The sequence below is a fragment of the Gambusia affinis genome, linkage group LG22 (assembly GCF_019740435.1).
Source record: "Gambusia affinis linkage group LG22, SWU_Gaff_1.0, whole genome shotgun sequence".
NCBI lineage: Eukaryota > Metazoa > Chordata > Actinopteri > Cyprinodontiformes > Poeciliidae > Gambusia > Gambusia affinis.
In genome coordinates this window covers 15393263-15421242 of record NC_057889.1, presented here as the reverse complement: position 1 = coordinate 15421242, position 27980 = coordinate 15393263, and the positions used below count along the sequence as shown (strand labels likewise).

Genomic DNA, 27980 nt, shown 5'->3' with positions numbered 1-27980 from the left:
GCTTATGAACTTGATGTCCGGTACTCCTCTGACAGTGCAAAGCTTCTTGAAGCACGACCAGATATTTATCCTTAAACTTTTCACTCATTGCACTTTGGGCATAAACTGGGGCTTTTCTAAGGCACAGAAACTGAAAGGTGCAATGTTCGGTGTTGCTGGATTCATCAAGGAAGATCTCCCTCATTTTAACAGTCCAATCCATCTGGTTTTATTCCTTGTTTTGCAGTATAGCTGTGTTTTTCCTGGGTGGCAATGTTGCTCTACTTGTCCTCGGGTGGTTCCAGGTACCCGGAGGTGGTTTGCTTTGGTTTGCTTTAGCTTGGTAAAGACATTGTGAGAACTTTTCATCCTCAAAGCCACACACCCATGATTGAAATATTTCTCAACCATTTCTGACATGTTCTTGCACATCTACAGTGGGATATTTTGAGAAAATAAAAGCAACATAGTGCTTCTAAAGAATCGCCACAAAGACAGAGGCGAAGCGACAGAACGGGAGAGCGGCGGCTCTGTAAACGGGCTAAGCCTGGGGGCTGAAAACTAACTGAAGAGCTGGAATCAGACATGCACAATCAGTTCCCCTTCAAATCTTCTTTGCAGGCCTATCTACTTGAGCAGGCTTCTTTTAATTACTTTCTCTATCACTTAGAGAGCTGCGCTTGCTTGGGACTAAGCGCAGAAAGTGTCTTGCCAGAGTCATTTGGCTGCTTTGAGCCTATATTTATTTCGGCCTATCTTCTTTCTCACATGCCCGTCCTTTGCCTCTTCCTACCCCCTGCCACTGTACCCACTCCTCCCGTTTCCCCCTCCGCCTCCCCCTCCCTCCTGCTTTCATTATACACCGCTTCTGTCTCTATCCGCCGCTGTTTCCATACCGCCGCTACCGTTTTCCAAATATCTCCGGGGTGTCGGTTGCATCATGTGACTGGTGTTTGCATGCGAGCGAGGACCCAAAATACCTTGGAAAAACAAAAAGCCAGTGAAGGGGTATGAGGTCAGGGAGGCACTACAGGACTGACGCTCCAATCTAGTTTTTGGGTTTCCACCTCCTTCCTCTGCCTGTAACGCCGGGCCGGTCTCCTCATCTCCCTGTGTCCTTCTGCTTTTTTTTCTTTTTTTTCTTTCCCTGTTTCTTTCTCTCACTCAGGCGTCTGGTCCGCCATAGCTGTGTTTAATTAGTTTCCGTTGGGTTAATTAGGGACAAAGTTGGGGGTGCGGGGTCACACCGGAACAAAAGCGGGTCAGGCTGGACGGATGCAGGTGCTCCCGAGTGGCTGCCAGGTTCCACAGTTCAGATTAAGATGGCTGCGGATTATCTCGGGCATCGGAGAAACACAATGGCCTGTGAAAGTATACTTGAACTTTCCCCCATTTTGTCTCAGACTTGTGTTTTATCATGAAGTATCAGATTACTGTAAATCAAATTCAGGACAATGTGGCATGAATTTGTATGCCAAATTCATGCCTGAGTCGGTATTTTTACTGAACCATCTTTGGTAGTTTGACTTTCTACTATGTTGCAGATCGGATGGGGAATCTCTGTGCTCAGCACTTTTTAAGTCTCATTGGACTTAGGTCATCACTTTGACTAGACCATGCATTGTTGGGTTTGTTAGGTTTGGCTTAGCTACCGCTAAGTATGTTCTTTTGGCAACTGGACTTTGTTTGGGCCTGCATACTCCAGTTACCGGTTATTCGATTGCTAAATTAGTTGACTATTATTTCAATAATTGTTTCATTATGACTGTTTCAGCTCTCTTAACAACCAAATAAAACCGCGTGACATTGGTGGTTGCAACATTTCAAAGTATAAAAAGTTGAAGGCGTATGAACACTTTTACACAAGTCAAAGGCAGAGGAGCCTCCATGCTGACATGGCCGTTCTTATCGCAAGACAAACTTCAACAGTCTTTCTTCTCACTTCTCAGAACAAGCCGTAACCACAGTCGTCCCGACTCAAGCTAGCTTTCACGCCCTTCCCTCCCACATCACAGATTGGATCCGTGGAACGTTTTGTTCCACTTCCCCGTCGCCATGCAAGGTGTTCCCTTGTTCAAATCACTCCCAGCTCCCTTCTTCATCTTCGAGTGGCAGCTAAAACGCTTCTTCTCTCCTTTGTTCCCTGACTCCTGCGGAAAGAGGAAGAAAGAAAGAAAAAGAAAGAAGCCTACATGTGAGCAATCCAAGCTAGTGAAGTGTACATAAAACGAGCGAAGGCTGCCTGTGAAGTGTACATCAGTTGCACGAGTGCGGCGATCACAGCAATGAAATGCTGCTTCACTTTGAGGATTGTTTGTTCTTCCTCTCAAGTGCGTCTGCAATGCATGGACGCGGCGTGTGCTTAGAGGCAGAGGAGAGGTACGGCTTGACCTTTTAATCTGTCCCGCAGAGATGACGAGGGACCAGATGAGATGAGATATCAGAGCGGAGGAGAGGGGAGGGAGAGGAGGGCCCTCTGGCATGGCTGGCGCCCGCTCGGTGGTTGAGAGTCCTAGGGCCCTTTAGACAGGCGCCAGCCCAGCGGGGAACCAGAGACAATCACCCAGCACCAGATTCAATGCACAGAGATGGAGGGATGTATCGAGGTAAGGAGTGATATTGAGGCGGGAGCCTGGGACTGAGGTGTGGAAAGGTCTATAGGCTGGAGCAGGAAGAGTGCTGAATCAGGAGAGACAGTCAGGAGGAGGCGAAGAGAGGAGAAGTCAAAGGAAAGAAAGCGCCAGCGAGGGACAGATAGCGTATATTTCGCTCCGTAGCAGTCTTTATCGCCAGCCCAGATCGTGGCGTACGAACAGTGATCCAAGTCAACCATCTGCTGGGGCTAGATAAGCCTGGGAGAGCTGTGCATTGAGCTGTCACTCAGGGAGGAGCGCGGAGACAGAAGAAGAGAGGAGGGGAAACGGAGGAGAAATGAAGACAGAACGGGAGAGCTGGAAAGACGAAGGAAAGAGAGGAGGGAGGGAGTGAGGGGGAGTGTGCAAGGTGGGAACAGTGAAAGGAGAAGATTGTGGCAGATTCTCGTTGAAGACTTAACGTCAACTAGATGTCCGGCCCAGTTCCGTCTGATCTCCGAATAATCCCCCAGTTAATGGGAGGAATAATAATAATAATGAAAAAAATAAATAAATAAAAACCCAGGCTGCTTGTTTGGTTTTATGCGCTTTCAGCCCACGTTTTGCATGACTCCTTATCGAGCACGCGGTGACACAAGGCTGTTTGCTTCCTGTCACATGTGTGCAGACGTCAAAGCCGTCCAAATGAAGCTTTTTGACATGTGAAACAGCACTGTTATTCACACTAATCTGCGCGCGCGGCGTTGTAAGTGTGTGTGTAGGAGCTGAGTCGATCAGACAGCTCCAGTGGTGGGGTTCGTGCAGGTGATTAAAGGTAAATCCCCACTTAAACGTGTATAACTGAGAACGACGCTGCTAGCTTATACACACGTGCAGAAGAGAGGCAAAGTAGACGTGGAAAAAAATATCGATATCATCGAAACCAAGCTGACAGCAGTATCGATAAGATTGATACTTTACTTTCAGATTCCCCCTTTAAAGTGTGTTTACTTTAATTTTGATTAAAACCTCAAAGGAGATTTTGTTTTGATTTGTTCTCAAAGGATAATTTGTTTGCAAATTGTTTATGCAGGAAAAGATATACTTTTACTTCCTACTGTTTCTGTTCATCATGTTAAAATGTTACGGAAGTATTTTGCAGACACCAATGTCGTTTGTGTTCAGTTTTAACAAAACACTTTAAAGGAAAACACACGAAAACAACTAAAGGTCAGAGGCCCGAAAATCAAACTTGGATGAAATGCGTCGATGTCGTATCATTGATACTCATGTTGTATTTACCTGGAATCGAACTGATACAAAAAAAATAAATAAAAAATGCCGTATCGCACACCTCTAAGGCAAAGTGATCTAAACTGGCTTTATGTTGCCAGTAGCACACTGGAAACACAGATCACTGTGTCTCCAGTGTGCTACTGTGGGGCGTGAATTAAGGCCAGGAGGGGGGTCAGGCGGGGCAGCGGCGGGGGGCTAGAAGGGGATTAGCCGAGGCCGGTTGGATCATTTTACAGCTGGAGCCCCCCCCACCCCTTCACCCTCTGCAGTCTCCTGGACAATGAGGATTAAACTCCTCTTGTTCCTCAACTCTGAAAAAACGGCAGGACCACAAAGACACTTATTCCTCCTAGGCCCCCCCCACCTCCCCAAACTCAATGTGGCGGTGAAGAGAGGAGAGGATGGAGGGATGAGGAGGAGGAGGGGTGGTAGGCAGGAAGAGGCAGGGGGTCTATCAAAAAAATTAATCCCTTCACAGTTTCCTCTGGGTGTAAAGTGAGATATGAGGCAGACATGTCTAATGAAACGCTGCAGTCATCTAAGGGCGAGGCGATAAAAGCTTACATTAAGCTAATGGAGGCCATCATTAGTGGCTCTATTAGGAGGATTGAGATTTTTCGTGTTCTCCTTTGGTGATCCGCATAAAACAAATATTCAGTCCGGTCTTTTTTTCATGGAAAAGTTCTGTGTAGGCGAAATTTTTTTGAAAGGGACAAACAAGTCAAACGAACAGAACCGGAGGAGGTTCTGTTCGTTTGATTGTCTTTACACTTCCGCATTTGTCCTTTCTGTTTCGCAAACGTCGTTGTGGAAGAACCTGCCTTATTTATCTAAAGCTGAGTTTTACGTCAACTCTCATTCCTTGTGATTTTCAGCAATAATTAACCATGAGCTCCTTTAAGCAAGCGGCTGTCTAAGAGTTCCTGTAAAACCTAACACAACAGGAATTTGACTGCACTACGGGTTTTTATGCCACTGTTATCAGAATTAGTAAAACAATTAGTAAAGAGAAGACTGGATGGTGGACAGTAACTTGTGTTTTGAAAGCTAAGGACTATTTAATAATTTAGATTTGATTGTGTCCTGGGGGCTTAATAAGACAGACCAAACCTTAGGATTTAATCCTGAAGCAGAAGGAAAATAAAAAATGCTTTTCTACATTTTCCACTCACCTACTCTTGCCCACATCTGCAGTCGAAGCAATTGAGGCCTTGCAGAAGGATGGACAGACAGATAATAGAGTAAAGAAGCAGCATGGAACTGTGGGCTCATTAAGTCTCCATAATATCCTTTAAGTGCCGTCTACATGCCGTCCATGACTGGTCATTTGAGAGTAAATTAAAGAAAAAAAAAAGAAAAAATCTGTCCTATCATCACAAATGTAAACATGCGGAGCTTGTCTCTACTGTTTGTGTGGTCAGATGGGACTGGGATTTAGCTTTTTTGGGACGATGATATGGAAAATCTCACTGGATCCACTTCTAAGTTTGGTGTGGGTTGTGTGATGCTGTGGGCCTGCTTCTCATCCGAAGGTCCTGGAGAGCATGACGCAATGAACCAGGAGGTCTTAGAACTGAAAATGGCTCTCCGGTAGATATTTCAACAGAATAACGATTCAAAACGATCATTAGACTGAAGCAGAACCCTGTGGATTTAGAAATATGGTGGAAAAATGCCATAGAACAGATTAATGTTTGAGGAACAAAAAGTGGCTTGTACAAAACATTGAGAACAGGGATGTTTGAAACTGCACTTTATCCAAGGATGCAGGATTAGTTTTAGCATGTCTAACAAGGAAGACAGATGAAGTTACAATGTTCAGCTAGGAATGAGAGACAAAACTAAAAAAAGTTTTGTGATGGCGACATTCGGGGATCAAATTTATTGTCCAAATCCATGTGAGAGGGACAATGAAGAAGGAAGACAAAAAGAAACAGAAGTGCCCCGGACTTAATCTGGGAATTGAAAACGAGGTGGTTGTAGGAATGTAAAAGAGGGGAGTGAAAGAAGGAGGGCGAGAAACACAACAGAGGGATTCAGAAGAGGAGCACTTCTTCCAAAAAAAAAAAAGAAAGAAAGAAAGAAAAAAAGTTTTGGGGGAATAAAAAAAAAAAAAAAAAGAGCAAAAGATAAGCCTGTCCTCGCCTCCTGGACGCAGTGTCAAACCCAATCAGTGTCTGTTCTGGCACTGCTGCTCGTCTCCCAGGCTCCGGCTCACAATGGAGCCCAGCCTCGGCCGCTACACCTCTCGCTTCCAATCTGCCTCCTCCAGGACGGCCCTGAAAGCAGCGCAGATTCTTCACATTCTCATAAAACGTCCCCGGGTGGTGAGAATTGGATTAGCTGAAAAAATTATAACCCCCCCAACCCCCCACACAAAAAACACAACCCCACCAGAAAAAAAAAGAAAAAAAAAACATTTCAGTGTCTTTAAATGGGCTCATGTTGATTTTGACGCATATAATCAAGTCTGTGTTGCTCAAAAGCCGAAATCCTTATGAGTGAGGATAAACGGCTGAGAGTAGGTAGTGGCATTGTGCTGTAAGGTTCTCAAGAATGAGACTTTGTGTTGGGTTACATGCACAGGGACAACAAACGAGGATAAACTGCACAGTGATTACATCAAACAATCCCTGAGCGGCATAGTCCTGCGCTAATAAACGTGAGCAACAAGGCTTGATCTTTAAACACCTTGCCACTGCAGAAAATAAATGTCTGTCTTGAATAGACAGCCCCCTAAATCGCATTGTTGAGCAAATCCTGTATTAAAAGCAGAGGGTTACTCTGTATTTATACTCTTGAAGACTTTGGTTAAGCCGGTGCTGCTGCCACTTTGCAGCGCGGGCCTCTTCCAGCCCGGGTAAATCCGTCTCTCAGCGGCCATCTTTTTTTCTTTTTTTTTTCCCCTCACGCTTCAACACTCACCACCCGAACCACCGCCGCCCCCACGCCCCCGGCCAGTGTTTACCCGTCACCGAACAATGGCTGGTTACTGGCAATTAAACAGCATTTTCTCAGGAATCCGCGGCTCTGGTCTAATGGCATTACTGTTGGATGGTTCAATCCCTGAATAGTCAACAGGATTTTTTCCTCTCACCAGGAAATACTGCTTCATCGAATTAGCCGTATTACATAGATTTGCCCAAAGCTGATGATTCAGGGTTCACAGATTACCGCTCTCTTAAAGATTCCTGGGAGAAAGGAGCGATAGGCCAAGGGAGTGATGGATCCGACGCCTCAAAGCTGCTTTGGGCACCTCCTTCCGGAGATAACTCGCTTACCTGAATACAAGCACGCTTTCGCAAACTACACCGAGCTTCTCCAGTGTGAACTTTAACATCAAACGGTGCGCGGCTTAGCCGGGCGCGCAACAATGCAGGAGCAAACTGCACATTGTGGCCTTTGACCTATCGCGGGTCGACTCGAGCTAGGCCGCTCAAGGAGCTGGGAAGATCGGCCAAGTCCATTATCTCACAATGAAGGGCTAATTACTGGGCCTTCAAGCCTCAAATCACACGGCAGCAGACAGTCTGCCGCTGTCCTCCGCTCACCCAACATCTTAATTGCTCTTTTATTCTCTCTGTGTTTCTACAGTGCCTTTCTCTCCGACTCAGTCCTCTTCTCGCCTCAGTCATTTCACACATGAAAGCAGGATGCTAATTGCTTGCCATGGAAATACTGGGCCTGTGATTACCCAGGCACTGGGCTTGGCTGGCCTGCATCTCCCTCAGTCTGTAAGAGGGGAACTGTTGAACCGGTGTTGTTAAAAATAGAAAGTCGCAGCAGCCGCAGCAGCAGCAAATGGAAATTCATTTGGGCACGGTGCGGGGATGTGACCGTACATGACGGACTGTCATTGTGCTCGGGAGGCAGGCCTGCAATATGCTTGACGTGAAGACACAGGTAAAACAGACCCAGCTGCTTTAGATGTTGTCGCTATTAGAAACAAATTTAGTGTGCTTGTAATAATTGGAACGTCCATGCTGCCAGTACTGACAAAGTGACCCATCATTACTGGCTGGTTAATTCTTATTCAAGTAGAGGTTGTTATCTATGATGAGTTATGATCTCTTTCACTCTGACGAATAAACTCAGTTATTTGGTCATTTATATACAACAGCTGTGGATTGCCACCTTACAAAAGAACAGGACTCCTCCAATAGACTCCATGCAATTCAACCACAAGAAGCTCAGACATCTCAAGTAAAGCCTCTACCGTTAACCACATCTTTACAATGGCTTGACAGAGTTACGGTGTACCTCAGATCCTTTCTTTAACATCAGCATTGTTTATTGATTTGCTATGTGACACATCAACAGAATTTCTTATAATTGTGAAGTAGAGAGGAATTTATGGTTGTTTCTACCATATTTGCATGTAGAGGTTAGCAAGCTTCCCCATTCCTTGCTGCAAAATAGCACAAACTCATCGAGATTGGATGGTAGGCATTTGTGAACATAAAATTTCAAATCTGGTCACAGATCCTCTTCTGGATTTAGGTCTGAACTCTAACTAGGACATTACAACATCTGAATGTGCTTTACTGTAAACCGTTCCCCTGTGTATCTGACTTCATGCTTATTGTTGTCCTGCTGGGAGGATGAACCTCTGCACCAGTCTTAGGTGTTTTGGAAACCTAAACCTTTGTCTGAAGTGATGCTCAGAGAACGACTTTGCTATGGAAGAATATAGGTAAATCACATTGGTAACTGGGCACATTTGCCAAATTTCACTAGTTTTCAATTTGTTTATCTACAACACTAGTAAAGTGGGAAAGACTCTAAGGTCAACTTCTGAGGCGAAGGGAACGGTGCAGCAGGTGTCAGTCAGGACTCTCTGTCGCTTTTGATTGGTTCAATATCATTTAACCTGACTTATGACTGGTACAGAAACACTTCCCCCCAGGATTTCCACCTAATTAGAGCCAATACTGATTTTATAATCTTACCTCTCACATTTGTAGCCCTAAATAACTTTACCCTTGAAGGCATCGCAGGCTCATTGACCTGCTACAGTGTACTCATTGATGTCAATCACTCTTTTACTCTGCTAATGTTAATAATGCTTTTTTTGGTTGGTTTGTTTCCATCCACTTAAGAACAATCTTGGTAGCCTTTAGCGTCATCCACTGTAGATAGTAGTTTGTTATCTCTGTATCGCTGACTGAGTCAATAACCTACCACTCAGTCAATGCTTTGTCGCTATTTCAAGCCAGATCTCTAATAATTGTGGTGGATATAGGAATGGCCAAGTTATTCTTAAGTAGTTCTTCAAATGCTTTGTCCAAGATGTTAGAAAGTCGTGTTTTTCCAACGTGAGCTGAGATATTGCAATGATTGGCGGCCCTGGTGTTGGCGATGGTGGCGGGCAAACGGGGCTGGAGGGGTGCGGGTCGGCTGATCAAAGCCTGGCGTTTTATAATGTTGGTCAGTTGGGGATTAAGGTCCTCTGTGCAGCAGAATAGCCCCTCTAATTAAAAAGTATAAGAAGGCAGAGAAATAGCAAGAGGCACGGGAGGAAGCAAAGAGAGAGGGAGAGGGCAGAGCAAATTTGCAGAGAAAAGAAAGAAAAGAAAAACTGTTTTCAGTGGCAGTGCTGCAGCCGGCCCTAGCAATTCAGACGGGATTAACTTTACACTCCTCCCCCTTATTTCTGTCTCTCTCCACAATCTCTTTTTATTGTGGAGTATCCGAACTTTACTCTCCACATGAAATCGACTCCCTTGGAAGTATATGCATTCAAAGCGTCTAGGTGGGCCCCAAAAAGCAACATCTGTAGAGGTTTTTGTGATAATCTTTGCTGCTATGTTGAACTTAAACAATACATTTTTTTTCACGTGGTGACGATTTGTATAAAACAGTTTGGGGTTTTACAGATAAACATGTGCGTTTGCCATCGGCAGAATTTGAATAGAGGAGCCGTGTGCTGTGCCCCAGATGCTGGCTGACAGTAGGTGGGCTGTTTGCTGTGGGGATGCCAGGTTGTGTTTTTGTTTGGCCCTCCTCTGTCCCGCCTGCTTCCCTCCCCCTGGCCGGTGGGGGGTCCCGGGCTCCCGGGGTGCGTCCCTGCTGACCAGTATCCAGGTATAAGGCTTTTCGGCTTGGCTAACACTAGCCACAGGCTGTGGGAGGTTAACGAGGTACCAGCAGCCACACGACACTAAACCCTCCCATGGGCAAACCACAAGTGGTGGATGTATCTCAATGAAGGGCATGAATAAGATGTAAGACAGCAGTAGAGAGTGGATGGAGCAGAACATAAAGAGTTACTGGAGGTAATCCTCCACCAAGCCATTTAATTAAGGACTTTTCTTCATCAATAACAAGATAAAGTCTGATGTTTCGTTTAAAAACGTAACTAATACTGTACATGATTGGACTAAAGAAGCATCTGATGAGTCTTGCAATATGTTTTAACATGGCGGACTCCTTTGCTCCTACCGTGGAAGTCGTTGAGTAATGAAACTGGGATTTCTAGGCTCTATTTAAAATCGAATTCAAGATAGATTAGCATTTCTGCAGTGGGATTTTAGTCCAAGTTGGAACTAAAATCAAAACTGATGTGTGACATTGTACCCACACTCTTGATCAAGCTGACTATTCCTGCTCTCAATCCACCTTTGTTTCAAAGCATCAGGCTCAGAGCATACCAACAATAGCTCAATGTTAATCCAAAATGCCACCTCTGTTGGTCTGCAAATCACAAAGTGTCTGGACGAAAACATCTTGGTTGACTAGTAAATGATATGAAGAAGAAATCCTACCAGTGGAGCACCATTCTTAAAAATTCACAGCATGTCATCTGAAATACCTTACCACCAGTTTAGCTCTGAACAAACTCTACTAGACTTCTCAAAGATTAGAATGTTCTCTTTCCCTACATAACTATGCTAAAATAACTTAGTCCGAAGAAGAAGAAATGGGGAATCGAAGGGTGCTGAGGACTACTCCCTGAAGTAGCCATCTCTGCCAAACTACAAACCATTCAAGACACACAATAATTAACAGTGATTGCATAGATCCTGTGAGTGTGTTGGGATTCATACGTGTCTCCCAAGCCACAGTTTTTAGTAAAATGTACATATATCTTAGTCTCTGAGTCTTTCCCCTGAAGCACCTGCTCTCCAAAGTGACAGCAGCTAATCCAGGTACACAGTAGGTTAGCATCCTCCGATTGGATCCTCGTGACCATCCACAAAAAAGCAGCTACAGCTTCTTCCAGCATGTTTCATATCAATAAATCTATCACTGTTAGGTGCATATGGCTACAGAGAAACCTTTTGTCTGATACAGTTCTGAGAGCGTCAGTGTGTAACAGATGGGCCCGGTAAGACAGGCCAAGCCATTGATTTGACCTTGACACAGACAGCCGAGCTGAAGTGAATGAAGGGAAAAACTGGACTTATAAAGCAACACTTTACAGGAGCTGTTTGTCTTGATCTGGACTTTTCTGTTTATTTTTGCTAAATTTGACAAAATGACCACGTTTAGCAATTAAAGTCTTGGAGGAACAGGCTAGCGGAGAGCGCCAGGCCCGCTCTGTAGTAGCAGAGTCAGTCCCACGATCCTTAGCCTTCAGTTTGTCTCCCTGACAGCAGGAGAAGCGTGACTCCGTCGATTCGCCGCGAGACAGAGGGAGGGCACATTGCCACAGACATTAACAAGCGTCTTCACCTTTTAACAAGCACGGCCCCGTTTAGCTGAAATGCTCCCCTGGGCTATTAGATATTTTCCGATGAATTATATATCAGAGGGTGAAGATGAAAGCGCTCAGTGTGAGCCAAGAACATAGCTGGGGGGACAACAAGGAGAGCAGATTTTTAAGCCTGGTTAGGCTGTTTGTTTTATGATCGTTCGGGGAAAATGGGAAAACTCCACTCGGAGGCTACAGTAAAACTGCAATCAGGAGGAATATTAGCATCACTATGCTAAAAAAAAAAAAAGAATACTCTATAAAAGTAAATTATTAATTGTATTGATATTAGCCATCAAAATTGTGATGTGTTTAACCAAACAAAATCTAATATTATTATTATTTTCCCTCTAAATATTTGGACTGAAATTTAACTGAAGATATCGGTTAAGTCAACATGAGCTATTTTCATTCACAGAGTTTAAAGGAGGAAATGGTAAAGCAATTGTTTTTAGTTGTAGCACAAGTAGCATTTACTTACAGCAATTAGACAGGAAAAGGGCAGTGAGAAAAGGGGGAAGACATGTTGGAAATCAAACCCTAGAGGGGTAAAAGTTACAGGCTCCTCCACCATGTCTTGCTACAAGCTAATATATTATGAAGCGTTTATTATGAATTACTACGTCAACTTAGGGAGAGATTAAGTACTGAAACATTTGTGGTTAAGAAACCTTCTTTGCTGAAACAAATATCTGAGTTAAGTGCTGAACGCTAATGCTAAAGTCAAGTTTGCTAGCAATGACAAAGAAGCTATTCCTTCTTATTCTACTAATGTGCTAAAAATGCTGCTATTACTCATTGGATGCGATGTCCAACTGGGGCCGATGAGACTGATAATTTACTACGGGTTGTGTTGTGAGGGAATGTGTAAGCTTGACAGAAGTTATAGAGTGTCAAAAGAGGTTGTGTCTTTACAAGAGTTTAACTTGGTCTCTACTTTCAGCTAGGTGAGCTACAGGCAGTTATTGCCATTGACCAGGACATTTTACCTGCTGTTTTCAGAGAAAAGGGTTTCATGTTGGAATACATTCTAAAAGTTTGTTACAATTTCAATGATATCCTATGCTTTAATTAAATAGATGTATATATATTTTATGTATTTTCACCGTTATACTGCATATTGAAAACAAACATGTATTTGCACTAATCTGTGACACTAATGTTTTTATATACCTATTTTCCTATATCTTGATTATTTTCTACAATACATCTTAGTTAATGTTTTTTTTTTTATAAATATATGAGAAAATAAATGCGAAGTTTTGAGAACTAGCTTGAATGGGGTACAGTCTGCTCACAAAGGTCTCATTGATTTTCATCTCGACTAAAAGGCCAACAGCCTCACAGTCTGTTCATCTGGCATGCAGACTCCTAATTAGTTCCCTAACCTGCTGCTTGTTGGAGAGCATCGGTTGAAACCACCGCCGAGGCCGAAGCTTCGGCCGACTAGAATCACACAAAAGACAAAGAATCTAAATGAGATTGAACCTGGATTAGACTAGAGCGGTGAAGATCTGTGGAAGCAGAAGAGTGGAATTAGCTTCTGATAATCCGGTGCATGAGTTTATAGAACCCTGAGATGCAAAACACAGAGAGTCCATGTGAAGGAGCAACGTTACATGAACTTTATTTTATTTTCTCATGTTAGACATTATGTTTTCAACCAGCTGATTTTTTTTTTTTACAAAATCGAAAGAAATCAAATTTCCACCTCGAGCTTCTTTGGATGATTTGCTTTTTATTGTAGCAATTAATTTGATTTTTGGCAAGGTTTTAATCTAACCATTGTTTTATCTTTTATAAGTTTACTTAATTGACTTTTTAAACCTCATTTCCGTAGGAGTAAAACCAGTTTAAAACATTCCATTGGTTCTGGCCTCTGCTCTTTTGGATCAGTCACTTGCTCCCTGCTGGTAACACGAACTCTAAACATGAGTACCTTTGGACTTTGATTTGTCCTCAAACTTAAGTTTGGATTCGTAAGATAAATTGTAGACAAGAGAGTCAGGCAGTTTTCATTTCATTGGATTTTCTGATTAGTTTGCAGTAAACGTAGATGAAATGTCACTGCAGCAACTTATTTCCCTAAAAGCTTAATGAACCAACAGCTCAACATTATAATAGTCATTTTCTACAGCCAAAAAGGCAAAATTAAACAAAATAAAGACCTTTAAAATGTGCTAAACTCAGTGGCCTATCTTCTTGTTACCTTCATGTAAAAAGGTGTTCCTCTTGGCTCTATAATAAGGCCAACACTTTTTAAAATGTTTATTTTTTAGTCCATATATCCTATCCCTGTCAACTTTGTCTTGCTATAAATGATTTTTTTTATTATTTTAACTGATGAAAACTTTTACTTTAAGTTTCTTTTAATGTCATTTTTTTATTTTTTTATTTTTTTATCTCAAACTGCAGCTGCCCTGTTCTCATTTCACACAATGAAACAACTTCTGTCACATAAAATATAATGATTGGAGTTAAGTGCTTTTCAACTTATGGTGGTTTGCAGATGATTTGCATTTGATAAGCTGAATTTTGGTCAAAGGAGATCAAAGATTTAGAGATTTTCTTCCTAACAATCGCTGTTATCCAAGTTCTCGTTGCTTTACTTGTGTTGCAGCCACCTGTTTCTATCCTCTCACCTCTGCAAATCAAATTTCACTCTCATTTCCATTGGTTGCTAAAATTCCTCTCCTCCCTCTCAAACACACTCACACACTTTCTCTCCCTCTCTCCCAATAAATACTGAGCATCTCTCAGTTTAATCCGCATCCAACGAGGTTATCCGGAAGGAAACAAATCAAAGCCGCTTGATGGGTCTATAAGCCCAACCAAAGGATCATTTAATACAAACAGAAGACTGAAGTAAGTAGGATTCTTTTTTTTTTTTGTTGATTTCTTTTTTTTTCCTTTTTAGGATTTTCCTTTAATTTACAGTCAGACCGGGCAGCTTACAGGGAGATAATTGAGGAGGCGTGTTTGAGGGGAGGTGGGGGAAACTTTTCTCTGCTTTTCCAACCAAAGGAGCATTCAGGCAATGAATTACAGGACAGCGCAGGATTCACAGGATTCACAACTTCACAAGGATTTAGTCATGATGAGAGGAAAGCAGGTCATGCAGTCAGTTTAGAAATTGCTGTCTATTCGATTCTTAGCTAATTCCATATGCTGTATTTAAGTAGTGAAGGCTATTAATTGTCAGCTAAAAAAAAAAGAAGTAATTATTTTTAAAATAAAATTATACTTTTCTAGATAAATGTATAATTTTATTTTATACAAAAAAATATACATTTTATGTAAAATTTTAATGCAGACAAAATGTACAATCATTTGAGAAATTTCCAAAATGTAGAATTTTTTTCTAAAAAAAAAATTCCAAAGAGTTTTTACAGAATTCTTTTCTAAAACAACCTTTCTTATTTATTTTAGAAAATTGAAGATAGAACGTATTTTGTTTTTAATTGTTGTCAATAATTGTAGCACTTTTCTCTCTTTAAAATATAGTTCTGATTCCAGTTAAAAAAAAATTATAATTATAGTAACAGAGACCACTCCTCTTGTTTCTGTTCTTTTTTTTTTTTCTTTAGAGAGAGAGAGGGAGTTCGGGGTGTGCGCGGGTCGTCTGCCAGTCAGCTGCTCCAATAAACACAATGCCACTCTTTGTTTTATTTTCATGACGCAGAAAATTGCGGAGGCCCGAACCCGGAGCCGCGGCTGCATGGCGTCCTGCAATCAGGCCAGCGCGTGCCGTCCGGATTATGTCGTTAATTTCTCTCAGAAAGAAGGAGAGGTGGAGACGGGGGATTAAAAAAAAGAAAAAGATTTGAGCCAATAATAATTATTAGCCTAAAGCGGGGCGGGAGGGGTGTTTATTACTGAGGAGGAGAAAAGTGACAGATTGAGTGTAGGATGGACAGGAGCGGCCGTTATTGGCTTCGGAAGAAACGAAGAGTCCCGGCTAATGCTAATAATAGTATTAATAGAGAAGTGCACATTTTAATGCCAGTCAGGTAGATCTCTGTGAGCGGATGCTAAAAAAAAACAAGAAGGTGTTTCAATAAATATATATAAGAATGTAGATACATTATGTGCATTCTAATTAAGCATAACACACAAGCCCTACTAAACATTAAGTATTTGCGAGAGAACTGTAGGACTTAGCTTAGTTAAACTGATACAGCTTTAGCTAATAGCAACAATGCTAATGTTCGTTCAAACTTGCTAGTTGAGCTTCTTAAAGCTGTTAGTCGTTTACAATGAATGTTTTTTTGTGTTTATTTTATTTACATTATTTTAACTCTTTATATAATTTCTTTTTATCACCAATTATATTTTTGCTTATTTTTAACATAGGTTAATTAATTAGCAAAACTATCTTTATGATATGGAGTTTTTTTTTTCTGTTACACTTTCTACTTTTTACAGAAATAATTAAAATTGTACAAAAATAAAATGTATACAAATTGCTGCAATAGCTCCATTGGTTAAATTCTAGTAGTTTGTATGCATCTTTATGGCAATATTGGGAAATTTTGCTTAATAGTTACAATGTTGACTATTTGTCACAGTGGAACTACTTTATTTCCACCTTTGTTAGCAGTTAAATTAGCATACGTTGAAACAAAATGCAAGCAGACGATTTTACAGATTTATATTAATTGTTCTAACAGTTTGTTTTAACAGTGTACTCAAAGTGAAATGCTACTATTAGAACATGCTGCGCTATTAAAGGTTTTAAAGTCCTTCAAAATTCTATCTGGAGTGATTAATTCATGCTCATTAACACAAAGATTCAGCTCTGAGTCCAAGAAAGAAAAAGAAAAACTTTCCTCTTAATCAGACAAAAATGTGGTCTTTTTCATTTGTTTTATTGCTTTGATTATATTTTATTTGTTCTGTCTCGATCTTCAATTGGTGCTATGAAATCATTTTAGATTTGAGATGGTCTCCTGGTGTACTCGAAGATAAATAGTGCTCAATCTTCTCGTTTGTTTTGATTAACCGCTCCTCTCTAATCAACACTTCTCCAAAGTGTCGCCTCTTAAATCTAATTACCGGGAGCAATTCATTACAAAGAAGAGGGGGAGGAGGATGCGCCAGAATGAGTAGGCATTTATGTTTCATACTTTTCCCTAAAGTTTCCAGTTTAAATCGTTAAGCACTAGTTTTAAGGAAACAAACAAAATCACCCAAATAGATGCAGAGGTGTGATTAAATGCGTGCTCAGTTTGCAGCCCCATTGTTTGTTCACTTAAAGCCTTTTGTTATCAGCATTACTTATCGGTCAACACTGCGCTTTGTTTCTGCAAATCAGCTGCTTCGTCCCCAACCTGTGGGTGTATATGCTAACTGAGTTCTCAGTTGGGGCTCAACGAGAGTGCGCATTTTAAGGACAATGTTTGTTGTCTTTTTTTTGTTTGTTTGTTTCTTTTTGGTGGCGCAAGAGATTTTCTTTAGGCGGGGTTACTGAAGCTGTTGGAGGGAGGGGCGTAGGGGTTGTTGGCGTAAACGCCTGTCAGCCAGACAGAGCATCTTCAGTCCAGTGGGGACAGCTGGGGGTCTCCATTCTGCTTTAAGAGCCCCGAAAGTTTGAGGACGCCCACTTTGATTGTGTGTGTGGGTGTGTGTGTGTGTGTGTGTGTGTGTGTGCGTAAAGGCTGCGCGTAAAACCTGGCGGACATACACTACTGTTAATATTTTTATGTTTTCCTTCAGATTCATCTGGACCATTTCAGAATTCGGAGACGCCAGTGGAGGAAACGCTGTTCTTAATATTATTATTTGCGCCATTTTCTTTACTACTTTTTGTAATCGGGGTGCCGGAGGCCAACATGATGTCCTATTTGAAACAGCCGCCGTACACGGTGAACGGACTGAGCTTATCTACCTCAGGAGTGGACTTATTGCATCCTTCAGTGGGATACCAAGGTAACGAGAGTGATTTCTTTAAAAGTAAAGGATTTTCGATAGTGTTACTCCAGATATGTTGGTTTTAAATTGCAACAGCGACATCCTTCTGTTTTCGTGTCGTTATTAGCGACCCCTCGCAAGCAGAGGAGGGAGAGGACCACCTTCACCCGGGCCCAGCTCGACGTGCTGGAGAACCTGTTCTCCAAGACCCGCTACCCTGACATCTTCATGAGGGAAGAGGTGGCTTTAAAGATCAACCTTCCTGAATCCAGAGTGCAAGTGAGTGCGCAAATTACTTGATTCTGTAATAAAGAATGCACATAATATTTGAAACACAATTAAATTCATTTTTCACGTTGAATCTGACTGGAATTTTCTGATTTTCTTGAACACCACCAAGACGTGCTTTAGCCTTTTATCGTGTAGCGAGCGATCATCCCAAGATTTTAAAATGCCACTTTTTGCAGGTTAAATTATGTGAACTCTATTTTCTGTAGTAATAATTTCTTAGTTTGTGATCTATTCCAATTTAAATATGTTTTCTTTTTAGGTCTGGTTTAAAAACAGACGAGCCAAGCATCGCCAGCAGGCCCAGCAGACCCAGGCGGGCGTGCAGAACAAGTCTGTCAGCAGGCCGGTGAAAAAGAAAGGCTCCCCGGTGAGAGAGGCCAGCTCTGAGAGCGGAGCCAGCGGCCAGTTCACGCCGCCCTCCAGCACCTCCATGCCGGCTGTGAGCAGCAATAGCAGCAGCAACAGCAGCAGCAACAGCAGCGGTAGCGCGGCGCCTGTCTCCATCTGGAGCCCGGCCTCCATCTCCCCGCTCTCCGACCCGCTCTCCTCCACAACCTCCTCCTCCTCTTCCTCCTGCATGCAGCGGTCTTACCCAATGACCTACACCCAGGCGACGGGCTACAACCAGGGCTACACGGGTTCCTCGTCCTACTTCACCGGGATGGACTGCGGCTCCTATCTGTCGCCCATGCACCACCAGCTGTCCGCCGCGGGCTCCACCATGAGCCCCATGGGCGGCAGCGGGGTGACCAGCCACCTGAGTCCGGCGTCCTCTCTCTCCTCGTCGGCGTATGGAGGGACGGGGCTCGGCTTCACCGGGGCTGCGGACTGTCTGGACTATAAGGACCAAACTGCCTCATCGTGGAAGCTAAATTTCAATTCGGACTGTCTGGATTATAAAGACCAAGCAGCTTGGAAGTTTCAAGTGTTGTGAGGGAAGAAAAATGGAAGAAATTGGGAACTTTTATGAACCCATGCAGAGCCGGTCTAAGACTGAATGCGGTCCTGAGCGGGTGGCACCACTAGCAACCACACCACCACCTATATTAACTTATTGGGCTTTTTTTTTATTCCCACTTTCACAGTTTGCTAACATAACAGTTGGGTTGATCATATCACACAATTATGGTATAATATTTCACAATATGTGTTTAAATAAAGGGATACAGACAAGTAAACTGTGGAGAAATCACTGGCCAAATTTAAAAGGTTCATTCTCGATTAACAGACATCTTTGGATATGTTCTGTGTGGTGGCATGCTGGGGGTCCTAAGCAGCAGTCGGCTCTGCATTCATGCAAAAATTAAAATTTATTTTCTTTTTTTTTTTCTTCCCTCCACAAGAATTCAGGCCCTAACTTCTACCTCGGGTCGAGCAGCGCAGGACTGTCTCACACTTGTTGGACTAACTTATTGACCATCGAGACTCAACTTTGATCAGGGGGACAGAACAAATCTGCTGACCAGAAAAGGAGAAGGGGGGAAAAAAACAATCAAGAGAGACTAGCTTGGATGAGTTTGAAGGATTGGTCAGGTCTTTTTCCTGCTAAGCTCCTTAAAGACTCTCCTTTTTTTTCTTCTTCTTGTTGGCACGCTGAATGGGCGCCCCTTTGATCAAAGCGATGTGCATGAGTGTCTGTGTTGTAAGGAGTGTGTGTGTGTGCGAGGGAGGGAGGTGCTGGGGGGGCGGGGAGGGGGTGAGAGTGTGAAAGCAGCTCTGACGCGAACTTGGATGCACTACTTAATTTATGGAAAAAGAAAAAAAAATATACGAATATTTGACAATCAGTCCGTTCGCGCGTGAGCCGAAAGGTATTTTATGTGTTTTTAAATTTTCATTTCTCCCCTTGTAAAATTTATTTTTACCCGACTTGTGATTTGCTTTTTTGTTGGTTTGTTTTTTGTATAAACTGTATGCAATTCTGCCTTGCGTAAAATGCGCAGGAAAAGCAAGCTGTGAATTTCACATTTTTATTTCCATGTTTCCAGGGATAACTAAAAGAAGGATTTTATTATTTTTCATAATAAATCAGGAACAACAACAGTGTACATCTTGCATTTAAAGGTCCATTCAAAACTGTAAAGAGCGACAAAACCCACTATGAAACAATAAAAACCTTTTGACTCAGATTTGATGCTTCTGTTCGTTTATTGCAGCACAAAATGTCAGCAAATTAGTTACCTTGGCTCAAAATGTATTTACATTTTCAGGCAAATTCTCTGGGCACACATTAAATCCTCATCACTTAGAGTTTGTTTTAAGGAATTTTCGAAACCTGAACCTTTTTGTGACAGCAGCCGCTGAGTGGGGCAGAGAGTGTGACTGACCCCCTCACTCACGCAGGAGGTCAATCTGACATTCCCAGTTAATACGGAAACATGACAAACACATGTTGGCCATGCTTTAGGAACACAAAATCACGCAGCAAAAGCGCACGGAACACATCGAATCGTCTTCAATGCGAAAGACTAACAAAAAAACCCCAACTATTTAATTATATGACTTAATTTTATTTTAATATCTAACTCAGACGTTAGTACATATTTCAGTTGTCAGGACGCGTTTTCGTAGCTTTTGAAGCGCATGTGGCCCAAGCAGCGTCACCGCTAGATTCAAGCAGAACGTCATGTTGCTTTAATTAGGCCTGAACGGGAAACGTGACCGAGTCCTCTCGGGTCTAAGCCGTGACTTTTTGAAGGCTTTGCATTGTCCCTCCGACCGCCAATTAGCAACAATTGACCCAATTATACCGCGGCACCCCAACAGCCTTTGAAATGAACTGAAGCAACAATAACAACAGCTCAACACATCATCGAGCACATCTTCAATGATGAATTAATAATAATAATAATAATAATAATAATAATAATAATAATAATAATAATAATAATAATAATAATAATTGCAATTAATATAGCAATAGTATAAGTAATAATAACGTAATTAAAAATAAGAGTAGAAAAGGAAATGTGAAAATATCAAGATCATATTGTAAGAAATGGCTCCACTACCAAAATATCCGCAGATGACTTGGTGATTATACTTAAGCCCTTAACGGGTTTTCTAATAAATGTCAATTAAGAGCAGTAAGTCCGATTTCCTGCAGCATTTGGAGCGGGAGGCCCTCTCAGGTTTCTTTTAATCAAGCACAAGCGGCCCTAAAGAGGACATATGGGCCAGGCAGGCGGACGCGCTTTATTAATCCTCTCATCGCATTTAAGGATGTTAAACAATAATAAAGAAAAAAAAAAGGGAGTCAGAGATAGAGAGAGAAAGAGACCCTCGTTTCGGCCGATTAGACCGCTTTTTTTTTTTTTTTTGGCCCCGAGGCGAGGCTTTCCCCAAGCGGCATCACTACAGCTAGACCGGGGATTTCCGGGATTTCCTCCCAGCTGGGGGAGAGGAGAGGTGGGAGCGGGCTGAGGCTGCTTGACCACAAAGTTTTCTACCAGTTGCCGTTAATCACCTCAGATACATCTCAAATTCGCCTGCTTTGCATGCGTAGAAGAGAAATTGTCTGGACTCGATGTTCTGTCTAGACGGACAAAACCGATCCCAAACTGCGCCATTGAAACCCCATCATCTGCAGCCCCGACTGGCAGGTGTTCTGTTGCTTCTTTAGGAATAAAAAGAGCAAGAGAAAGTGCTGCGGGGTCTCCTCTCCTCCCTCTATGAATGCCACGCCAGACACGGACCAGATACTTTCTGCATCGTATCAGGATGAACAGAATGGACTTTCCTTAAAATAAATAAACTAAGACAAGAGCATTTCTGCTCAACGGCCCGTCGGTGAGAATACAACCGATGGAGCATTGTTATGCGTAAGCATGTGTCCTACATTCCCAGGGAGCCGATAAGCACAGCAACGCATACATAATTCATCAGTCGCGGAATCTCATTTAAATAAGTGAAACAATAGTGTTTCTGTGCTCTCATCAGACAGGCGGCGAGCTCCTCCTCATCCTCACTGACCACGGTGAAGTGGAGAACGCACACCTTCGGATGACGGTTTACGGCTGTTTGGTGCGATTACGTCAAAAATTCCGTCGTGCAAACATTTAAAAGATGATGCCGTGCAGAGGCTTAAGAAGACGGAGAGTAGAGCCAATGTTTGGCTCCAAAAAAACAATCAACAAGTAGAGATAAATCCCAGTTTGAAGTCTTACCTGATTTGTTAGTTTGTGTGGGTGACCATGCACTTTTCAAGTTTGCATTTGTGCCACACTCTTTTCATTTTACATTTGAGCAGCTCTTTATGAGATGTTTAAAGCTTGAGACATTTTGTTTCATTACTTCTCCAGAACGTTCTCCCAGTACCCCTTTCTTCAGGATGCTGTTTGTGCTCCAGCAAACATCTGAGGCACTTCAACGAACAGATCAATTTATACTGTTCAGTTACACATCATGGAATCCACTTACAAGTCAGATGCTTTCTGGAGATCTGTTGCTCTTGATTTTTCTTTTTAGATGCCACAATAAAGAGGGTGTGACTAAAAGTGAGGGTGGGCCTTATATATATATATTTTTTTTTGTCGTTAAAAAAAGAGAAAAAATTAAAAACTATGTCCCTATTCTTCCTCTCTACAGTTACACAACACTTCTTGTAAGTTTATGCACAGTTCCAATACAATCCAGCAATGTTTGCGGTTCGGATGTGACAAAATGTAGAAAAGTTCAAAGGTTGGAACAAAATTTTCTCAAACTTTTTTATTTTGTTCGTGATTTAAAAAAAAAATAAATAAAATAAGATGCGTTCCTCATGATTCCAGACACAGCACAGGAGATCTCCTTGGCTTTAGTCCGCTTTACGTTAGGAATTGTTGCAGAAAAAACAACACCTTGTTGTTTTCACCTTCTGTTCAGGATATTTTTGTGTCTGCAACAACAGAGGAAGGTTTCTAACTTTACACAGCAATGTAAATAATCAGGCTTCTTCTGATGGTTTTAAAAATATCCAAGCCAATCTGCCCATATGTGAGGCAATAATTACAGTTTTTAGATGTTGGTGTCTACATATCACATGAAGCAGAAAGCTGATTACAGATTTGACATAAAATACAGCATATGTAAAAGAATGACTTGCCATTAAAGTATTAGTGCTGTACATAAATTTAAAGCCGTTCTAATATGTTGGGGGTTTTTTTTCTCCCCATAGCATCAATTTAGCTTGAGACCCACAGCGTCCTGGATTATGCCAAAAGTGGACATTCAGCCAGCAAAGCAATTTCATGCAAACAGACCATTAGAAAAAAAACAACCCTGTAAATCTCCTTATAAAGCAAAAAAAAAAAAAAAAAACAAAAAAAAAAAGAAAGAAATGTTTTAATAAGAGATTACGGGCGTTTAATGGTCACATTTACATAGGTTTAAACTAAAAACATTTGACGCAAAGAGATGATTGAGAGGAGCTCTGTCAAGGAAGTGAATATATGGGAGACAACGGGAACAAAAGCTGCGTAAAACACAAACTAAGGCTTTACCCTGTATCATCCAAGCAAGAAAATAACAGCAACTGGTAATAAAACAAGTAATATGTCCTTACAATATTTGATCTTATTTATAGTCACACAGATGTGCCTGTAAGATATCACAGTAACACGTTTCACAACATGTTCAATGATTATATCAGTTTAGTGGCCCTTGTATGCAAAGTAATGTTGTTGTTTTTCTTATTTCAGTTTGAATTAGTTTTCATGATAAAAATCAACTTGCTTAATTTAATCAGTTAAGATTAGGCCCCATATTACCACGTTAGAGCACACGCTATCATGTAAACTGCACTCCTTATTTCAACTGCCAGGATTTTAGGAGGACAACGTTTTGCGTCACAAAGTTTGGATCATTTAATCAGGACAGTCCAGGCTCGGGTCTGAGTAACAGACTGGACCAGGTGGATCCAACTCTCTGTGAAGCTCTGACTCAGCCGAACAGCTCGACACCAGACCTCCGCAGAGCTCCAGGAGCTGCTGGTGACGGAGCACGGGTGAATCTAAATGTCGCGGGGTAGAAATGGTGCCTTCGATGTGCATTTCGGAGCTCAGAAATCCCAACTTCACACTCGGAAGAGATACAAGCGGAACCTAGTGGGAGTGGGGCCTGAGCAATTTTTCATTCTTAGCCAGAGCTGAGCTCAGACTTTAAACTGCCCTTCTACTCATGATAACAGGTTATGAGTCAGATTTGAATTATATTGTCAAAATGTAAATTTTTGACGTAACTGCAAATTGTTTCAATCGTATTTGTGTTTACCTGAACGGGGAGTTGTTCATGAAGGACAGTAATAAATAACACTGAACTAATTTAGCTCCTGATTGGATTGTATAGCTGGACATAAATCGGTCCTTAAAGTGGGCGTTTGTAAATTGTTTTTGAAATAAAACTCGACACCAGACCTCCGCAGAGCCACAGGAAAACACACACATGGCCTATGGGATATCGCAAATATATGGAAGAACGATCAGATATTAACGTGGATCTGTTTGGTAAAACTGAAAATAATAACAACAGAGAAAGCTACTAGATGTAGCCTTGAACAAACTGTCTCCAAAGTGAAGTGCAGCAGTGGCAGCATGATGCTGTGGGTATGAAGGAGGGTGCAATCCGATACCAAGTAAATACAATGTCAATACCACTACATTTTTAAAAAATGTCATTATTATTAAATAATTTGGTGTTCTGACTTTAGTTGGTTGATAATTATTAGGATAAAATACAGGTTAAATATTTTAGACAAATAATTGGTATAACCTGTTTACAGTGTAACACAATGAAAGAGAAAAGAAAATAATAAATTCCCCTTCAACCCTCTAGAACAAATGACTGTTTAATAACTTGGTCTTTACCTGTAATCTGCATGTAACTAAAATAGGAATACAATAAAGCTTTGTCATATTCAGCCATATCAATATTTCAAGTTTAAGGTTTATGTCTGTATATTTTTCTGGGTTTCAGTAAGATTATTTTCAGCTGGTTAAATAGATGATAGTTTAATCAATATGGTAAAATCAGCTGCAGTTGATCCAGAACGCTGCTGCTCACGTTCTGACTAAAACCAGACAGTCAGAGAACTTCACACCAGTTCTAAAGTCCCTACAGTGGCTCCCTGTATCTCAGAGAAAAGACTTTAAAATACTTGTCGTTAGTTTAGAAATCACCGAACGGCTTATAGGACCAAATCAACCCTCTTCTGGTTCTGGTTCTGCTCTGCATCCCCAGAACCAGAACCAGACATGGAGAAGCAGCATTCAGCTTCTATGCACCACAAATCCAGAGCAGACGTCCAGAAAACTGCAAAACGGACGAAAGGCTGAATTCCTTCAAATCGAGGTTAAAAACAAACTGTTTAAGGTCGCTTCTGATTGACCAACATACTTGACATGTATTTGCTTCTTGATTTTGATGACGTCATTTGGTAAAGCAAGTTTATTGCCGCTGTTTCATGACTGGCGACTGTATGATGGTTGTATGATGTGAAGCACTGGCTGCTGAAATGCGCCCTTGATTTGAGGGTCTTGACGTTTCCTGAAGGAACGGCACAACTAGAGGAAAAAGCCTTCTTGGGGTTGATAAGTCGCTGGTTTTATTTGCGTTCCTCTTTTCTGCGCATGGGAAGGTGCAGCAGAGGAGATGGCAGCACAGTTTGTCGACAGATGCCTCACTCCCTGCTCCACCCGGTCTTAGCCCACCTGTTCAGAGCGGTGAGTGAGCTCCCACAGGGGAGCGTGTCTGTTGTGGACCCGCAGCGAGACAGTGGGCGTCCAGAGAAAGCTAGAACGGAAGTGCTTCCTCGCAGGTTTCTCTCCCGTTGCAACTCTTTGAATGTTGCAGTGGTAGGTCAGTGGGAGCGTGTGGATCAGTCGTACGTGTGTGTGTAAAGATTTGTGTGTGTTCAGGAGACCAGGAGAAGTGTGCCCTCTCCACACTCCCCCCTGCAGCCGGCAAACGCCTGGCCACCTGCTCCGGGATTAGAGAGCATGCGGATTACACGCGTCACATTGAAGATACACAAATACAAATATGCTGCCGGCCAACGAAGGACACTCTCGCACCAGACAGCCTCTCCGCTGATCGCTTGTAGCTCCGGCCCGGGTTTTCAAAGTTTAATACAAAAATCCATAACCTGAGCTAAAAAGCATCCCTTCTGAGTGAATGTGAAAATATTCTCAGTTCATTTGGGCTTTGATTTACTTTTGGACACAGCAGAGGAAGGTTGTTTTTTTTTTGAGATGTTAGGAAGCTGTTTTATCATTCCTGTTGTGACCCACAACAGATCTGTCCCACTTTTTCAACCATGAAAACTCACTGACGCTAAGAAGGAGAAACCGGCAGGCAGTCGTGAACAAAACAAAACACGATCATAATGAACAGACAACCTAAACAAGCGGTTTGTCACCTGGCAACGGGCCAGTTTGTCTATTTGCCAATTCACACCCCCGCTTCTTATCGGTGTGTTGTCGTTTTCTCCCAGCCTACTTTCACTTCATACCTGAAAAAAACAAAAAAAAAAACGATTTGGACATCAACACTTAACAATTGCATCAGTTTGTTTCTCGTGGCAGTTTTTTTTTTAAATGAATTATGAAGGGAAATAATTTTAAAAAACTCATAAAATGTGTGATTTAATGTAATTCTATATTATTTTGTAGTTTTTATGCTGCAACATATTTTTATAGATTTTGGGGCTGATATATCGACTTTCTTTTATAAGAGACTCATTTCTGATCCAGCTAAGATAAAGAGCAATCTCTACCTTACAGATTTCCAAACCAAATTTCCTGTCAGAAAATGTATTTTGTTTGCTTTTTACATGTTCTGTTGAATTACTTTGAAATGTGTGTTGTGTGAGAAACATCATCTGGTGCGACTTGAAATTAAATGGAAAAACCCAAAACCATAAAAACGTAACTTTTTAGGGTTAAATGTTTGATCTGCTGCTTCACACATTCACCTAAATTGGAGAAAGTCAGGATTCACCAGGGAGCAACTTACCAATTCAGGACAGATTTAGAACAAAAGACTAATGGAAATGCATAAGGGTACGCTTTACTTACTATAACTTCTTCAAGCATTTCGCCTGTTGAGACTTACACAACAAACCAAGACTCATATCCTAAATTTTGATCAACGTCCTACAGTTCAAAATGTACGAAAAAGGAGAGAACTGTACATAATTGCATGACTAAATATGCAGAAAGATTGCCAGCGCCTTCACAGAAATGCCTTCTTGATGTGCACGGGTGACACAAGGATTTGAAGATTGAACCAGCAGGTTTTTTTTTTTTATAATTTCAATTCTACTCAAAGAAATGCACCAAAGCGACTGAGAAAAACTGCGATGGATCTCGACGGACGCCGGGATCTATCGATCACTTATCTGATGAGTCCTTCAAACTGTGACACGCGAGTTTTATTGTGATTGGAAGATTTTCTGCGACCTTCCCTCACTTCTCTGCTTTCTTTTCCCCCCCCATGGGGTCAGTGGGTTTGCGTTGCTAATGACCCCGTCGCGTTATGACCTCATTCAGTTTGCATTGGCGGCATACTGACTCACTGTGGTGTCGGGGGAGGTGCTGACACGCCTGGAGGCGGGGGCTTCCATTGTGGATGCTCCTCACCGACAAATAAGGCATTGTTATGGATGGTTAACGGTAAATGAAGCTGGTGGGGTGTGTGTCGGGACAATGAGGGAGGGCGGGAGCCTTACAGTGTTGTCTAAGCAATATGTGGGTGGGGCTTCATGCTTAAATTATGCATTTACAAAGCTGGCTTGCTAGCTAGCTTTGTATTGACCGTGAAAAGCATGAATTTGGTTACTGACCTGTTCTTCAAGTCTTTCCTCCATTTGTTCATTTGACTCGTTTGTCACGCATGGATGGGGGTAAATTGCTAAACTTGTAATAAGCCTCAAATTGAGCCCCAAATGTCTGCATGGAAGTGTGTGCATGTGTTTAGTAAATACGTGTGTCTTGTAAAAAATGCCCGGGATCATTCTTAGGTTTTGTAGTAACTCTACCCCACATACTATTATTTAGATCTAAATGAGTTCAAGAGTGTAGCGTCATTTAGTAATTAGTGTGTACGTGTTTGTGCGTGGTAAAACATTCCAATGAAGAAATACTGCATGTCAGAAAAGAAAAGAAAAAACATCCTTGCTGATCATAAATAGGCGATTTTTGTGTGTGAAATTTGCAGACAAACACAAAATTGGAGCTTTGAATTGGTTTAATCTGCGTATCTCA

General features: G+C 41.9%; 2 protein-coding genes across 5 annotated transcripts in view; one reads left to right on the top strand and one right to left on the bottom strand.

The window, feature by feature from the left end:
- Positions 1–1117: 1117 nt before the first annotated feature.
- Positions 1118–27980, bottom strand: part of LOC122824978 (E3 ubiquitin-protein ligase pellino homolog 2-like) — a 48845-nt gene continuing 21982 nt past the window's right edge. For 2 of the 3 annotated variants that reach the window (XM_044105968.1, XM_044105971.1), the window contains one exon: positions 1118–2129. Coding sequence is in view for 1 of the 3 variants with exons in the window: in XM_044105971.1 (XP_043961906.1) it covers positions 2078–2129 (52 nt within the window). In the remaining 2 variants the exon portion in view is untranslated. Of the gene's footprint in view, positions 2130–22593; positions 22619–27980 lie in introns of those variants that run through there. The other variant, XM_044105969.1, reaches the window with a different exon arrangement.
- On the top strand, positions 13603–19871 carry LOC122824979 (homeobox protein OTX2-like). 2 transcript variants are annotated; one of them, XM_044105974.1, is made up of 4 exons: positions 13603–14406; positions 15129–17469; positions 17579–17730; positions 18002–19865. In XM_044105974.1, the coding sequence occupies exons 2-4, from the start codon at positions 17373–17375 to the stop codon at positions 18674–18676; spliced, it is 924 nt and encodes a 307-aa protein (XP_043961909.1). In that variant the 5' UTR covers positions 13603–14406; positions 15129–17372; the 3' UTR covers positions 18677–19865. The 2 variants fall into 2 exon arrangements, with proteins under 2 accessions (XP_043961909.1, XP_043961910.1); XM_044105975.1 differs by having other exon boundaries at positions 13604–14406; positions 17257–17469; positions 18002–19871.

Bases quoted from the DNA above. Each gene is read 5' to 3' on its own strand.
- LOC122824979 (XM_044105975.1), top strand. From the start codon at position 17,373: ATGATGTCCTATTTGAAACAGCCGCCGTACACGGTGAACGGACTGAGC. The intron at 17,470-17,578 runs GTAACGAGAGTG...TGTCGTTATTAG, and splicing joins TCCTTCAGTGGGATACCAAG to CGACCCCTCGCAAGCAGAGG. The intron at 17,731-18,001 runs GTGAGTGCGCAA...TTTTCTTTTTAG, and splicing joins TTCCTGAATCCAGAGTGCAA to GTCTGGTTTAAAAACAGACG.